Raw genomic sequence first — 16,070 nt, forward strand, 5'->3', positions numbered from 1 at the left:
ATCTTTTTGCAACTGTATTGCACGCATACGAGCATTTATATCCAGCTACGAAAGGTAGATTTTATCAAACAACGTCTTCGCAGCACTTCCGAAAATCTAAAATGCATTATAATATCCCGCGCTATTGTTTGCCAAATACAAAAGTTACATGCACGCCGCTTGCAAGTTTTGCGGTGCCACTATAGGAAACAAATCAGGGAGATTATCAGCTAATAACGGCATGCCTGTCAAAACAATGGAAATGCAATCAACATTATTAACTGTTTCCAGATGTTCGCGGCTTGACGACAATTCTGATCGGGGCAAAGTTATCAGAAACAGGAAAAAAGAAAGAAAAAGAAATAAAGAAAAAGAGAGAAATAAAACAGGGGAAAAAGAAAGAGATTGAGAGAGAGAGAGAGAATGAGAGAGAGAGAAAGAGAGAGAGAGAGAGAGAGAGAGAGAGAGAGAGAGAGAGAGAGAGAGAGAGAGAGAGAGAGAGAGAGAGAGAGAGAGAGAGAGAGAGAAAGAGAGAGATATGGAGAGAGATGCTTTGTTGATTCTCAAGGCATATTTGCTTGCAATTAGTCATCTTATCTTAAAATAATTTGATATAATGCTCGAAATGAACTGAAGAAATTGCAACAGCTTGAATATTTCGCACACGTATACAAAGGAGTAATGAAACTAATTACTCACGTCGAGCTAGAATATGCGCTTCGCTGCATCATGACAAACAGTTTATTCATTATCCGGGTTCTCAGAACATATTGCAGTTGCAAACCTGCACAATTCACATTGACAACAGTAGACGACTACCGGGCAACTGGGGAGATTAGACCTCAGAGCAACCTTCGTACCTGCTTGCCAAGATTGAAGATCGTCCAATATCCAGACACTCCAAAAGTACAGAGCAGCATAGATGCAACTGCTTTCAACCCACCGCCGTTCGGAGCGAACCAACCGGAGAGCAAACACTCCACGGAGCCCCGGTATCGACCTGCGCGTGCCGAGAGGTAATTACATCCATACCTGGCCTGTATGCAGCAGCGAGCGGCGCACCAGTGACAGGGCGGGCGCTCGATCCAACGTCGGTCCGACGCGATGAAATACAGGCCATTGGCAATCTCTCGTCCAAACGCTGCGATGGCCCACGGCCTAATGGGCCGGAGAATGCGGCTAACAGGGCGGAAGGCCCGGCTCTATCAGCCGACCCGAACAGCTCTCCCCGCTACGGCGAGTTGGAGCTAGGTCCGTGCAAGCAATCAGAACAACTTTGTTAATTGTTTGATACCAATTACATGGGACAACATTGCAATTCATTCCTTGAGTGCTGCTAAACTATCGGCTAAAAGACACATCAAGCATCCAGTCATTTCCTCACAGTGCTCTTTCACTGGAGTGCACTTGATAACGATCCATAGTTATCGTAAGGTCAAAATAATCAGCAGCACACTACCAGCTTTTAATGTTAGCCCATCTAAAAATATAAAAGATCTGTTAACTGAACATATCTTTTGAAACTCATTGAATAAGTTTCCAGTGTCCCGGCGGCCTTCTCGCTCTGGCTCAGTATATCTGTAACTGTAGACACGCCGAACATAATAGATTTCATACAGCAAGAGAGACCGGAACTGCTACAGGCGATCTGTAGTTCTGACACCACGGCCAATATGACCCATCGCTATTCACTTTAGACGCTAAGAGGGCAGGCAGCTTCGAAAGCCTTTCAGCGAAGTAGAGGCTTTGGTCGCGACTGTTTCTTGTTAATTCCCTGGGCAGACGGGGTCAGAAACACTAGTCATGTTTCGAAGATTTTCATTGAAGTAAAACAAATAAAGAAATATTAATAGGTATCATCCGGAAGTCGAGAAACTTGCTAGTGGGCAGTAGTTGTGCTTTGCCTCTCATGCTCGCGCGATGCAGTCTGCCCGGCAGAGTGACATCCCCTTGAGTGACCCTCATCGTCCAGCAAAGAGACATTTCCGGTAATAACATCAGGCCCCTCCTAATGTAATATCTCTCTCCTGAATGGTCAACGTCGCGCGTCAGTGTTTCGATCGGAGCGATCTACCGCTGTTGGGGACAACAGGATGCTGGAGGTCAGCGCCCGTGGGTGTCCATACCGTGGCCAAACTCCGACGAGACCGGTGGTGACGACCTCTCCTGGCGCGCGCTGAGAAAGTTGCCAGGCGGCCGGCCGAGACGGCCTGCCCGAGGTGCAATAATCAATACGGACCGGTGCCACCAGGGTGTCAACGGTAAGTACGGACGTCAGCGCGCCCGAGAATGGAGGGAGCTGGACCATCCCGGGACGGAGCAGCGAGTTCGTTGACAGACTCTCCCTATTAGCCAGACCGGATATCGCTATTATCAGTATGTCATTATGCCCATTAACTTGGGTCTTGTTGGTAGCCAAAAAATGCGAACTATTTTTTTTTTCAAAGATCAAAGAACGTATCCTGACGCAGTTTATACCAGGAAGGGTCGCGGCAATAACCTCTTTAGCATACCTATAAGTCACCAGCCAACGAAATAACTGTGGCTTAAAACGATCAGCTGAATCGGGACAACAAAAAAAATGGAGCTGAATGGCGACGGAATGACGTTTTAGAGCACTCCACAGCCCCGAAAATCTTATTCTGTCTATCAGCCTCTCACTTCACCCTCTGCCATCTGCCAGCTCAGACCAATTGCCGAACACCCTCCCCTACCTTCCGCATGACCAATGATCGGGAGCTGATTCGGCACCGACCGAACCGACCAGTCGCCTGCCACCGCACTGTGAAATGAATAAATCGAATCGGGTCCAGCGCGGCAGAGTCTCGGCCGAGCCGAATCGCAGCTCCGCGCCACCTCCGAACATCGATCTTCGGAATGGTCTGGCGCTGATGCCCACACAGCGAGCCGGCGGCTGGCGGATTGTTCACCTGGTCCGCGACAGTCGGACAGTTCTCTGACGATCTGATTTTGTCGAGCGCGGAGAGTCTGAAAGAAACGCGAGGGAGCCACCTTCTGTCCATGGCCACCTTCTTGTAACATGGTAACATGGTAATATATATTCCCGACCGGGGCTGGGAAAATGCGTTTTATTCACCGAGGTTTTTGTGCGGAGGACCGAGTGCCGGTAGGCACGAGGTCCGTAGCCAAAAACCGAGGTGAATAAAACTGCATTTTCACAGCCCAAGGTTGGGAAGAGATTTACCACATGCCGTACCGGCGCAACAGTTAATATTATATTCATTTGGTATTATATATTATATTCTTAATATGGTGTTAATATTCTTTTAATACTATGTTCATATTTATAGTCAACACGATTATTTTTTTGTGTTTCTCATTATTGGGCGGCGCTGGCCGTTGAGTATGAAAGATGAAATTCCCTACTTTTCCCTTATTTAGGGTTTGAAAAGCTGAGGATGAAGATGGTGAAGCGCCAGAAGTTAGAATAAACTATAAAGATATGGAGTCCAGCAGGAGTGAGGAAACCGTGAGGAAAGCTGAAAATTGGGTGAAACGCTGAATCAAACGCGTCTTAGATCCCAGCTGGAACAACCAAATGTTTCATTGTGACTCGTTAAGATGCTTCGCGCATTTAAATTGTTCGTTTTTGCGTGCATTATGTTGTAATAATGAGTAGGTACAGTAGGTCTATTAAAAAAGTCCCCAGCACCAGTGGGCGCTGCCTTCGCTGAGCCGAACCCCCGTCTGCCCGTCCCATATCGCGCCGGGCTCAGGTCAGGTAGGGTCAGCGGGACTGCTCGGTCCGGCCCGCGGGCGGTGGACGGGCGGCCGGTAACGCTTTCCGCCAGCCAGCTGTAGAATCCAACAAACGAGACGGCCACCACTCAGCGCAGTGAAACCGGTGTTAAAGAACGGCAGTAGATGTTCATGGCCACAATGATTATGAGATAGTCATTGTTAGCCCGTGCCCCACAGGAATGCGTAGACTTTCACGCCCTGTTGGAGGGGAAATGGGGATTGAGCATCATTCTTATAACTCAGCTTTGGGCAGTTAGTTTTTCTCACAGACAATGACAATACAAAAACAATGTAATAAGACCAGACGTTTCGACAACAAAGTGCCTTCGTCAGTGGAAAACAAGATATAGGCTTTACATCGATAAAAATATAGAAGATAATAAGCATAAAAAATCTATATTTTTATCGATGTAAAGCCTATATCTTGTTTTCCACTGACGAAAGCACTTTTTTGTCGAAACGTCTGGTCTTATTACATTGTTTTTGTGTAGTCATTGTCTGTGAGAAAAACAAAATGTCTGACTCTTCTCATTTGGGCATTTAAGTGGTATTCGAAGTAGCGTCGAAAGTAGCAAAAAGAAGAAAAAATACTGCAGCCAATTTTAGATCGGTTCAGAGCAAAAGGTCATGTCACCAAAGGTCATCGATGGTAAAATTTTGCTTGGACTGGGTGCGTTGTGCGCACCGGTGCATTGGGTTTCCAATTTCCATGGAAACATCAACAGACTCGGAAGCTCGTAACGCTAGCGTGGAGCCGAATTCATATCAACCGCCGCTACAATGCATGGCAGCGCAGCGCAGCGTGCTGCAGCGCGGGACCGTGAAACACCGCCCAGGGCTATCCATGTGTCAGGGCAATCCAACCCACGTGATGGGCTCGGCCCCAGCGGAGCATGAGGCTCAAAGACTCCCGCCCAGGCCCCCTGTCTCCCCCTAATTCCTGTCACCCTTCCCACTCTGAAATCGACCGAAAGAGCCTAACCTAACACAACAAGCAGCTCGTTTACCGCTATGTCTGAATAATATTGTCAGATTTAATTAAGGTCAACGGCTTAGCATGTAAATAACAGCAACTGCCACCATCGGTATTATGAGAAAACCAATTGCTTTTCCACAAACACTATAAGTTTTAAGCTAAACTTGCATGAAATTAATTTTACCAGCCTCGTGTTCCTCTTATCAAAATGCTTCGAATGAATCAAAAGTTGATCTTTAACCCTCGCCGGCATAGGCTATTTTGCATCCTTCGACGGCACAAGGGGGGGGGGGGTGGCACGACCCCCTTCCCCCCTCGCGCTTGGCCCCTGATTGAGCTAGAGTTTCGCGGAAAAAACGAGCGTGCTGCCCGTCACAAGAGGAAACCAATGATACCAAATTTTGAGGTCCTAGGTCATCGGGTGACCTTCCAGGTCAGGTCAATGACCCGAAAATCGGGAAAATGGGGACCTGTTAGAAAGTCGTAAAGTGTGGCTGCTATGGGGTTTTCCGGGGTGCTGATCACGAATATCGTGTTAGTTTTGATCAGAGATGATGTCTTAAGGCATTTAGACCAGGTCGGGTCAGGTCAGGTCAGGTCAACCGGTAGGGATCACGACGGGTATTCGTAATACCTGTCATCCGCCTCTGACAGCTTCGTAACATGTTACGAAGGCACCAAAACTACTTCGTAAATGTTCAAATGGTTGCTAAATTCGAATTCAGCTCCAAAAATTAGCGCGCGTAGAAACATGTAAAACTCGAAAAAGTGAACCGAGGTCACCAAAGGTCAATGACCTGACCTGACCTTCAGGTGATTCAGATGGTCAAAGGTCATTTGGGTCAGGGTCATGAAATTTTCAGGGTAGGTGTAAAATTTATCAATGCGAGGGTACTGAAAGTTTCGTCGCGATCGACCGCTTTTTACGCGAGTTATTCGCGAAAAACCTTAGGAGGAGGGGGGGAGTTGCATCAACCCTCCCTCCCTTTGCCGGCGAGGGAGGTCATTTGAAGAATTTGGCCTATGTTCAAAGACATGACCTGACCAGAAATGGTCATGATGGATAGCAGGATATTAGATCCGTAGGTGTCGTGAAACTTTACAAACACTTTAGATGATTTCATAACTTAAGCATGTCTATCAAAAACATTTATTACATGGCTCATGTGTAAGCTGGGTGTGTGATCATGCTTACGAGTATGTTGAACGCAACTGATAATGTTCTGTTGGCCACAATTTCTATATTTAATTTATCCTCCCGGATTTCATATTTCTATTAATGGCACCTTGACGATGTCGAGAAAAAAAAAACGCTTAGGAGATCCCGCGCCCCGTAGGGGGGGGGCCGAAACGGCCACCCTGTCCTTTTCGGTCGATATCTCCTAAACGGCTGGAGATATCGCCACTAAACTTTCAGGACCCCTCCGGGCATCGATTTTACACATTGCGACTAAAAATGTTTCCAGAGGCTATGATAGGCTGGCCACAAATGACGCCAGAATGACGTCATGTTCTGTCATTTTCGACCGAAAAAAGCCCTTCGCGAGAAGACCTGTCAGGCCTACAGCTTTGAAGATACAGAAAAATGATCAGACATAAAAGGTGTAGAATTGACAGGGCTACAAAACTGCTATCTCGGATTTTCGAACTTTTTGAGTTTTGACCTCCAAAAATCAAAAAAGCATTTTCTTTGGATATATTAGCCAAAAAAATCTAAAAAGATTTGAGTTTCGAAAAACCGGAATATATGTGATAGTGCCTACCGTCTTCAATCTACATACCAAATTTCAGATCGATACTTCGTTTTTTTGGCCAAGTTATAGCGAAAAAACTGTTCAAAAATGATGCCGTCAAATTTTCAAACTCAATTTTTGGCAATTCTAGACCTCGTAGAGCAAAACAAAGACCACCATTAGACTCCACGTGACGAGCTACATCGAATCGATACCCATTTTATGCAAAAATATCAACTTCGAAATTTGACCTAATTTGACCTGACCTTGACCTGATCTTCACCAAAACGTGACCTAGGCTGGCCCCAAAGGCTGCCTAACCCACATAATCGCATTTGTCATGTAAAATGGACCATAAAACATGTATCACACGACACTTTCATATTGTGACCCCCGGTGATTTGACCTCGCTGTGACCTGACCTTTCAATAAATTACCAATTTACTCGATTTCACAACACATTTCTTGAAATGCTTGTGAACGGTGAAAATCTGACCTTTGACCTGACCTGTGACGTCATCGGTTTGACCTAGGTCAATGAAATTTGGTCACAAGGTAGTTCCCGGGTGGGGCTATCGAACGCCGTTTGAATTTTGAAAATCGGCCGGTAACTTTCCGAGATCTTAGGGGGGCCGAAACGGCCCTCCCCCCCTACGGGTGGTATAAGGGTCCGCCGGTAGCCCTACGGGGCGCGGGTTTAAGCCTGAGATACATTCAGTATAAGGAAGGGTCAAGGGTGCTAGATTCCTTCCGTCCTTGCTATCCTCAGGAAAAACCAATCCGCATCGCCCCTAGTCTTCATGCTTCCCTCTCTGGACTGGAGGTCACCCCACCAGCCAACCTGTAGTTGATGTCGGTTCCATTCCAAGACACATAACCCTCTTCGGGTGACCGTTGTGGGGAGACGGCTGGACCGCCCGACAGGGCAATCGTCCCACGGGAACAGTCACGCTTCCGAAGTCCGCAGATCACTCTCGCTGGCTCGCACAACCAAATTACTACGCCAGAGCATAGTTATGTCATAGCTCTGCAAGGGCCTTCTCAGACCGAAAAAGATGGCTCCCAACAAAACAAACAATTTTCTCATTCAGTATTGCATCTCATCAGGCACCACATGTTTTCAGAGTGTTTATTATGCGTTCCGTCAAAAAAAAAGCGCAGTTCAACTTTCTCCCATTGACTTTAGCGATCTCAAAATTGACCCGACCTTTCTGTCAGTAATGTCAAACTTGCAAAGTAAACGTTTCAAATACATATACTGTTGCCCATTGAAATCGCTGAAGGTTCTAAAGCGATCGGTTAGTCGATGTATTTAGATATGATGAGCACAGGAACTTTCCTTGAGGTAAGGTCACTTGACGTGACCTGGTGTTATGACCTTGAATTGAAAGACTTGGGCGGGAAAAATGGATAATTTGAAATCTTAAAATGTTAGATTTTAACAATAATTGCAAACACTATCCCGGCCAAATAGTGAGTGAGAAGGGAGCGATTCCCCAACCCCATGTTTAGCTCCTATAATTGAGCTAATTGCTAGAGCCTCGCGGAAAAAACGAGCGCTTGCGTCGTTACGTGACGCAGCGACTGTCACCCCATTTTAAAATATCAGTGACCTCTTGGGCAGGTCAAGGGCCCCAAGGCATTGGATCGGTTTTTGGTGAATAACTTCGCAAAAAAGGTCGCATTATCGTCATTTCGATACAATCGTGTTTTCTGTTCTCAGACGCGTGGATTTATATGCTTTTTTGCTTAGGTGAAGCAATTTAGGATGTTTAGGTCAATGTCATGTTAGGGCAGCACAGGTCACGAAGCTGTTGAAAGGAGGACATGCTGCATAACATTTGATTCGACCAGTCTTGCAGAGTCCATTGATGGCTGTCCCGACTGGCTAGCTCATTTTGATCGGGAGTTATTGACGAGCACTCCTATTGACGAGCACTCCGTCACGCAAGGTGAACAATGCAAAAGTGAAGCATTAAACCTTGCCAAGAATGCATGAAGTCACGATTTCATGTGCGTGAGGTATAGTTTTAGCTCATTTCCGACGCCAAATTAACAGTTTCCATATTTTCCCATTATGCTTATATGACACTAAATGCATTACGGATTTGCATCATTTTATAACCGACAACCGTGCAGTCTGCAGAGGTTTACTTAAGACGTCATAGTTAAGTGACCTGACATGAAAACGTGGTTGATTTCAAATGATCCGGCTTGAATCAAATGTAAGGCATATGAAATGTCAGCCTTCTATCATCAGTGTGCTTTGAGCTACCGCAAAAAAAAATACATGGTGGCGGCATCCATCCCTTCTTCTCGGCCGGCGAGGGTTAAACCTCGCTTCGAATTATTGCAGATAATGATGCGACCGAAAACAAAGCATTTATCTGTGTCTAGAACGGCCGCTGACTTGTTGGACAAGATCCCCAATCTTAATGTGCTAGATGGGAATAAAATACTCGGCATATGATACAATGATACATATATACCCCTCGATTTGCCCTCGCGCAAAGTCAATTCTAATCATCACTGTCGCTTTTTTTTTATCCGAGATGATGTCGCCACTAAACGGGTTGTTTTGTTTGCTTGCTTGCGTTGAATGGTCATTACGGATTATTGAAGGATTATGATATAATAGGAATGGGGCAAGGGAGGATATGCACTGCAGTGCAGGTGTTTAATTTAGATCACAAAGGCATCGCGTCCGGCATCGTTTCCGGCATCGTGCAGAGTCACTATCTTCCCCTCCTCTGCACTGCGGCATCTCTGCGCCCCACACACGGCGTCCTCACTCCACGGCCGGCCGCCGCCAACTGACCCACTCGCCGGGCGCCGCGACCTGACCCGTGTCACTGCCGCGGCCTGCGCAATAGAGTCGGGGCTGGAATCCGGGGGTTCGGCCGGCCGGCCGCCTCTGGAGCGGGGGACTTTTTTAGTAGACCTACTGTACTCTGACCATGTTCTGCAGCAATAAATACATTGGCATTGGAACGATACCTACCCTTGTTTAGTTGAATTACGTTGACAGCAAAAGTAAGTGAAAACGCCGTCACTTAATTTTGCTCACTTCTGCTGTTGCTGTTAGTGAACACACAATCCGTAAATATCTTCTTTGGATTTGGTTCTTCCGCTCAGAATATTCAGTAAAACTTTGTCTGGGAAAATCAAAAAGCCCTAGGGCCGAATCGTTTCCCAAATACCTTCAACATTAGCCGAGGCGGGCCGAAACCATTTCCCAAATGCACGTGCTAATGTTAAAGGGATATCTCGGCATGTGGTAACATGGTAACACATTTTAGGTCTACGGACTATTCGTGACGGAAGAGATATGAGAAATTGTGTAGATTTACGTCTTTTAAAACGGGAAACGAATAAACGTTGCGTGAAAGAATACAGCATGATGAATTGGACGGCACCAGCTGGTGCTTAAATTGGTTCGTCAGTCTCAGACTAGCAAAGCAGATTCCCGTCTTCAGTCTGGATCTACGAGTAAGATATGATTTCAAACTTGCTAAATAATCTCATAGAATCGGTGAACCCTTAGACTCAGTCTAACATCCAGGTTTCACTTTCTACGCAGACTGTATTTAAAAATCGCCCAACTTCATCCACACCCCAGTTCATGTCCTGCTGCCGACTTCCAACTCTGTCCTACCCCACTCACATCAGCATTAAACCTCCCGAATCTTGCAGATCGCCTGACAGATCGTCCTCTCTCAGTCGGCTCACTTCTCAATCTCACGTTGATTTTCTGTCTCTGGGTCACGTCTGCTCAACCACATTTCACAAAGTCCGTCTGCCGTCTCCGATTCTCCTCTTCCATTTCCGGGCGAGAGCTTAGCTCATGCGCCTAGCTCAACTTGACAGGGTGCAGCGTCAGCAAGGTGTTGAGTTTTCAATGTTCACACAGACCGGACAGCGAGAGCGATGGAAAGAGAGGCAGGGTGGAGATGGGAGGAGAGGTAGAAAGAGATGGATGGAGTATGGAAGAGGGAAGCGAGAGAGAGAGAGAGAGAGAGAGAGAGAGAGAGAGAGAGAGAGAGAGAGAGAGAGAGAGAGAGAGAGAGAGAGAGAGAGAGAGAGAGAGAGAGAGAGAGAGAGAGAGAGATTGAGAGAGAATGGAAAAGAGAGACGGGTGGATAAATTGACAGACAGGCAGACAAACAAACAAACAAACAAACAAACAAACAAACAAACAAACAAACAAACAGACAGACAAACAGATCAACCAACAAATGAACCAACCAAAAGACAGAAAAGAAAACAAACAGGTAGAAAATAGGCGCACAGACAGACCACAACGTAAGCAGACAGACAGACAGACAGACAGACAATCAGACACAGACGCACAGGCACACAGACAGATCCATACACGTCAACACACAAACATACGACCCAGTCCGGATAGTCGGATAGAATTTCAGCATCTCTTATTAGCGCGTGTGACCTGCTGACAGCGGCGGCTGTGGCGGGGGGATGAGAGGCTCTGCGTCTCTCGGCAAACAGACCAAACGGCTCCGTTCGCACGGCTGCCGACGGCCCGGCGCCGGGACCGTCTCCGGCGACAGCATATATTATGCAGATGTCGGCGCCTGCAGGCTGCCACGCTGATGCATTCATCCAGTGACGAAGTGCTTCGCGGTGGAGACGGCAGAGCTGAGTTTGTGCGGCGTGGAGCCACGCGTGATCACGGTACTAGAAAGCAATGCATATGTATGTTGATTTCAAAACTGTTTGTCAGTCTTTCTACTTGTTCATCGTCCGAGATTATTCTTCCATTGCCTAAGGTCCCTAAGGAAATCATTTAGTAAGTGTTCCTAGTAAGATTGTCACCAGCGTGTTGCGGATAGTGGGAATGAATGTCGCAGCCATAAAACTTGATGCGCGCAGTGGTACAAAACGATCAACTAAAAATGGCCTCCGATCAGTAAACGACCTCCGCCTGAGGTCAAACTTTTGAGTTGATATTTCAGAAAAAAAAATGTGGAACATTCGGCACGTCTGAAAACATGAGTACATTTCACACAAGTAATATAAATGACGAGTTTTCGTACCGAATAAAAGTTCGGCAAAAATGTGCACTGCGCATTCATTATGACGCTTTTCAATCTGCACGCCACTTGACCTTAGGACAAATCGACAACACTGAATAGCCGTTTTCACGACGGCCATCTGGTACACATTTGGTGCACATCTGGTACAGATTAGGTGCAGATTTGGTCAAATCAGGTTCAGTGTGTCTCTTAGCAGCTATCAGCTAGAGTTGCACTAATTGCTTATACGCTTGCTTTGTCATATTATCAGAGAGCATCATCGATTAAAACACTGAAATAAATTCACAAATGAAGATATTTGCTGTAAAGAAATTAGGTGCAGATTTGGTCAAATCAGGTGCATTCGCCGGATAGCCCGTCGTGAAAACGGCTAATATTCTGTGACTGAAATCATCGGATGGGGATTAAAAACGCTTCACCGCTGCCGCCTCAATGTGTTGTGTCATAACACAGTGTTATTATCGGACAACTGCCACAAGAGATGAGCGTGTAGCCACACAGCCTCCAGCACCCCCGACCTCTTCCCTTCATACGCTCTATGCAACCAGGAACGTCTCACGCTCTGCCACCGTTTATTTCCAAGGAAGATTCGACACCTGCCGACGAGATCCACCGCTCTCGGAACACGCTCGTCTCCGCTCGAGCGAGCCCTTCCCTCCGCTCCCCATCCCCTTTGACGCGTCGCCCGGACGCAGCGCGAGTGGCCTTCCTTGTCGACGGTCGAGCTGCTGGTTTATGCGCCGGAGCGGACCGAGAGAATCCCTCCCCTCTCCCTCCTCTCCTCCCACTGCGCTGCAGGAGACGGGGTGAGCGGGATATTGACGTGTGTTTAGTGCGTAGTGTGATGAGGACACAGCCAGGCATCAGATTGCAGCGCAATGCCGTGCATGTGTAGGGAATAATTAAAGCGTGGAAATGATTCAAATTATTATGGTGATTGAATGATGTGAAACGTTTTTTGAGCATGATTATGATTAAAATGGAAATCAGATGGAATAGTAAGCTTTTGTTCATTACTAAAGTAAGCTAAAAACAAATCCAAAATATATTTTCGGTGCTGGACCTTCTTCAGCGGAATGACATTCCGCTGAAGAAAGTCGGAACTTACTATTCCGTCTGATTTCCATTATTATGGTGGGCATGACAAAAGGCTTTGTGAAGGAGCATTAATGCAACCGTCGACAGACAATATTGAAGTGATTCATGTAATATTGTTTTGAGGTGTTGCAAGAATATTAAAATTTGGTCAAACGGGCATAAATTTCCTTCAACTCGATGAACTTCTTTGTAAAACATTAACGACGAAGGCGTGCTGAGTAAAAAAAAAAATGACGCTTTTCCAAACATGCTCGATCAAAGCCTTACCTATGCATCAGCCTACGAATAGCCCCACAATAAAAAATCTCAGCTACAAAGCTAGACTGATCAAATTCTGTCGAAAGCCATCAAGTTAAAACCAGACGGGAACAGTATGTTTAGAGGAGGGAGCAACGTTTTGCTGAAACAGCCCGTCGCCTGTAATCTGGCGTGTCACCTTGAATGCAGCCGATGGCAGCAAAACACACGTGCCAAATTATTTACAGGAACGCAATGTCATACACACAAGTAGAAAGGGTAGAAAGAGGTAAATCCAATTCCATTGCGCTAGTCGGAATATAAGGAGCTATGACGCTGCTGGGTTCTAACTTTAGGGTGAGGACGATGGCCGATTGCTCATCAAAAATGGTTGGACGTGTGCTAAAAGATGTGCATTTTGCAACTTGTCCATACTGAGTGCGAAACGGCACCCTGAAGTCAAGTTGGTTGGAAGGCTAACTATTTTAAACTACCTACATAAGCGAAAATAAGAACTCCTGTTCAGTTGACTAGCAGCGCGGCTGATAAAAAAAGAGGTGCGAATATTTCTTCTGACACGTATCACCACCAACCCACCAGAACCGTGCCTTCCTTTCACGCGCACCCGCAATCTCCTAGCATTGACCCGGTCACTGCGACACCAGCTGGTCGCTCACCAACTCTCGGCACGTCCCCTCGTATCAGTGCGGCGCTGACCACGGCACCTTCCATCCCCCCCCCCACCGCCCCGCCTCAAAATCACAGCCGGTCCGAGCCGCCGCCGCCGCCTGCTCCGACGGCCGTCATCAGCCGACCGCCTTGGGTGCGAACGACACGCCGACCACCGACCGACGACCGGTCCGACCGCAGCGGTCGGCCGACGGTCGGCGATGACGACCAGTATTGCCCACTTCCACACCGACGAGACGGCGAGCGACTCGAGCGGCCACCGTCGCCGCCGACGGCGAGATGCGATGACGAGGAACGAATAGCAATGTTACGCTCTCTGGCTCGCATTTTCAGCATCATTACAATCCGAGATGATGTGCAAAACAAGTCGTTAAACAAAGGAAATAAACACAGCTTCGCTGTATGTATTTTTGATGGGACTGAATGGAGGTCATATTAAAGATTTTTGTTTTAATTTTAGCATATTGCCGCCGCTACCGGTCGGTCCAAATCATGCCTAATGACTCGCCCGGAGAGCGGCTATGATTTACGGCAGCCGTTTCAGCGCCGGGGCGTCACTGCAGGTGCCGTCCACAGTATACCGGCTGACGAATTCCTCCACAGTTCCACCGCGGATTAACGGCGCCCCTTTGTAATGCCAGTTAATTTAGGGTCGTTAAAAACACACTTGCCGGCGCCGCTCCGGAGGGACGACCGCCAGTCACGGCCGGGCCGGCCCGTCGGCCGCCGGCCCGCGCTCGCCCGGTGCTCACCGCCAGACTGGCTGCTTTATGGAGCCCGAAAATGGAATTCCGTGTGCGAATTGCCTTGGTTTCTGCAAAATATGCGCCACGCACTAGAGGTTGGAAGTGGAAATGGTGCCAAAGTTCCACAATATCTTTGCTGGTTGGATACGGATATGATTGCGCTTTGGATTATTGCTACACGGGTTATTGTTCCTTGTCTACATTCCAATAAAGGCAGTAGCCTCACCGTTTATTAGCAATGTTTTACACAATGAAAACCATAATATAACGCCAGGATGCTCCAAAGACAATCATTCGTGTAGTAGCCAAGAGATATCTTATAGCGATAACTGATGGACGTCATGTAGCAAAATTAGCGCGCAGAGCACTTACATTTCCACCCATCGCATGTGAAGTACTTACATATGGATTCGTACACACACTTCGGTCAAGAGAATCTAAGCTGAGTCCAGTCTGCATTCAATTAAACGAATCGTCAATGGCTTGTAATACATTTACTAGCATTATGGCTTCATTAGGGCTAATGTGCTGGACAAACGAAGATTGCCTCTTACATTCTCTTAGCTATGGATGGTTACAAGGCATTGAATCAGTCACATTGATCACGATCAAGCATGCTTTGAACATCTATCTACCATTTCACCCTTTCAAAACATTCGGAGAAAACATTCAGCAGCGCAAAGATCCAATCGTTCATCTATGTACCTCCGACCTGGTTGGTGCCTTTATCGTTCGTTTCGATGCACAACTGTGCTGAACTCCGAATCGCTCGCTGGAGCTTACGAATAATCAGTGGCCCACATACACTACGGCAGGTTATGGCGACCAATGTCTGTCAGTCCGAGCATTAGGTGAATCTTGACAGAACAGGCTACCAGATCACAGCTGGAAACGACACACAGACGAGCGTGTCTGTCTGTCTGTCTGCCTTCTGTGTCTACCTCTCTGTTTGCCCGTCTGTGTGTCTGATGTCTGTCTGTCTATGTCGTCTGTTTGCATACGTCTGTCGGTATCTTTATTCTGTCTGTAGGCGTGCCTGTCTGTCTACTTAGCTATCTGACTGAGTCGCTCTGGCTGCCTATTTGTCTGTCTATCTCAATCTCTCCAACCAGTATACAGAACCAACTACAGTACAAGAATAGCACCTCTAACTTGACCAACGGCCTCATGGAGTCACATCGTCGCTCGGCGACGCAGGATTCTCGTCCGCCAGAGTGCAGCGCGCGTCGGAGTGATCACAGCTGTTTGTTGCTCCTCTCTCAGAAGCGGGGCCTGATCAGACAGGAGCTGTCTGAAGGTGAGCTGAGGCGGCTTCTTACACGTTTGATGAACCACTCACTCTCACGCACCGTTTCCTTCAGAACCTGAAAATAGAGTGCTTTTGAAGTTTCCTTTTCGTAAGACCTTCAGTTAATTTTATGCGGTAGATGATTATCAACGCTACCTAGATCGAAACTCTTAAGCCTCTTCAAATAAGACATTTGAATTTCCTTCCTTTCTGTCATGGGTCAGGAGACCACATCAAGGTGACGTCGCACAACTAACAGCCGACGGGCCGAAACCTCATAACGATCACGTCACAGTTTCCAAGTTTTATAATATAATTACGGCGGCCGTAAATGGACGGCCGGCCGGCCGCGCCGGTATACGTCGCCCACGCCGCGCCCGGCTCTAATTAATTTGTCCCGCTCCTCACGCCGGCTTCTGTCCGGCTCAAATTGTAATGAGCTCATCAGCGGGGAACAGGCACCGCCATCAGCCTCGGCGTCCGCCCGCGACACCACTGTGCGGCCAC

At 47.3% G+C, this 16,070-nt stretch overlaps 1 protein-coding gene across 1 annotated transcript in view; it reads right to left on the reverse strand.

Moving 5' to 3' along the window:
* Nucleotides 1-14,484: 14,484 nt before the first annotated feature.
* LOC122388616 (protein amalgam-like) overlaps nucleotides 14,485-16,070 on the reverse strand; it is a 29,594-nt gene continuing 28,008 nt past the window's right edge. Inside the window, exon 11 of the mRNA XM_043379817.1 lies at nucleotides 14,485-15,639. Within this exon, the coding sequence (XP_043235752.1) occupies nucleotides 15,617-15,639 (23 nt within the window). The 3' untranslated portion in view covers nucleotides 14,485-15,616. The remainder of the gene's footprint in view (nucleotides 15,640-16,070) is intronic.

The sequence above is a fragment of the Amphibalanus amphitrite genome, unplaced genomic scaffold (genome assembly GCF_019059575.1).
Source record: "Amphibalanus amphitrite isolate SeventyFive unplaced genomic scaffold, NRLGWU_Aamphi_draft 000328F_arrow, whole genome shotgun sequence".
Taxonomy (NCBI): domain Eukaryota; kingdom Metazoa; phylum Arthropoda; class Thecostraca; order Balanomorpha; family Balanidae; genus Amphibalanus; species Amphibalanus amphitrite.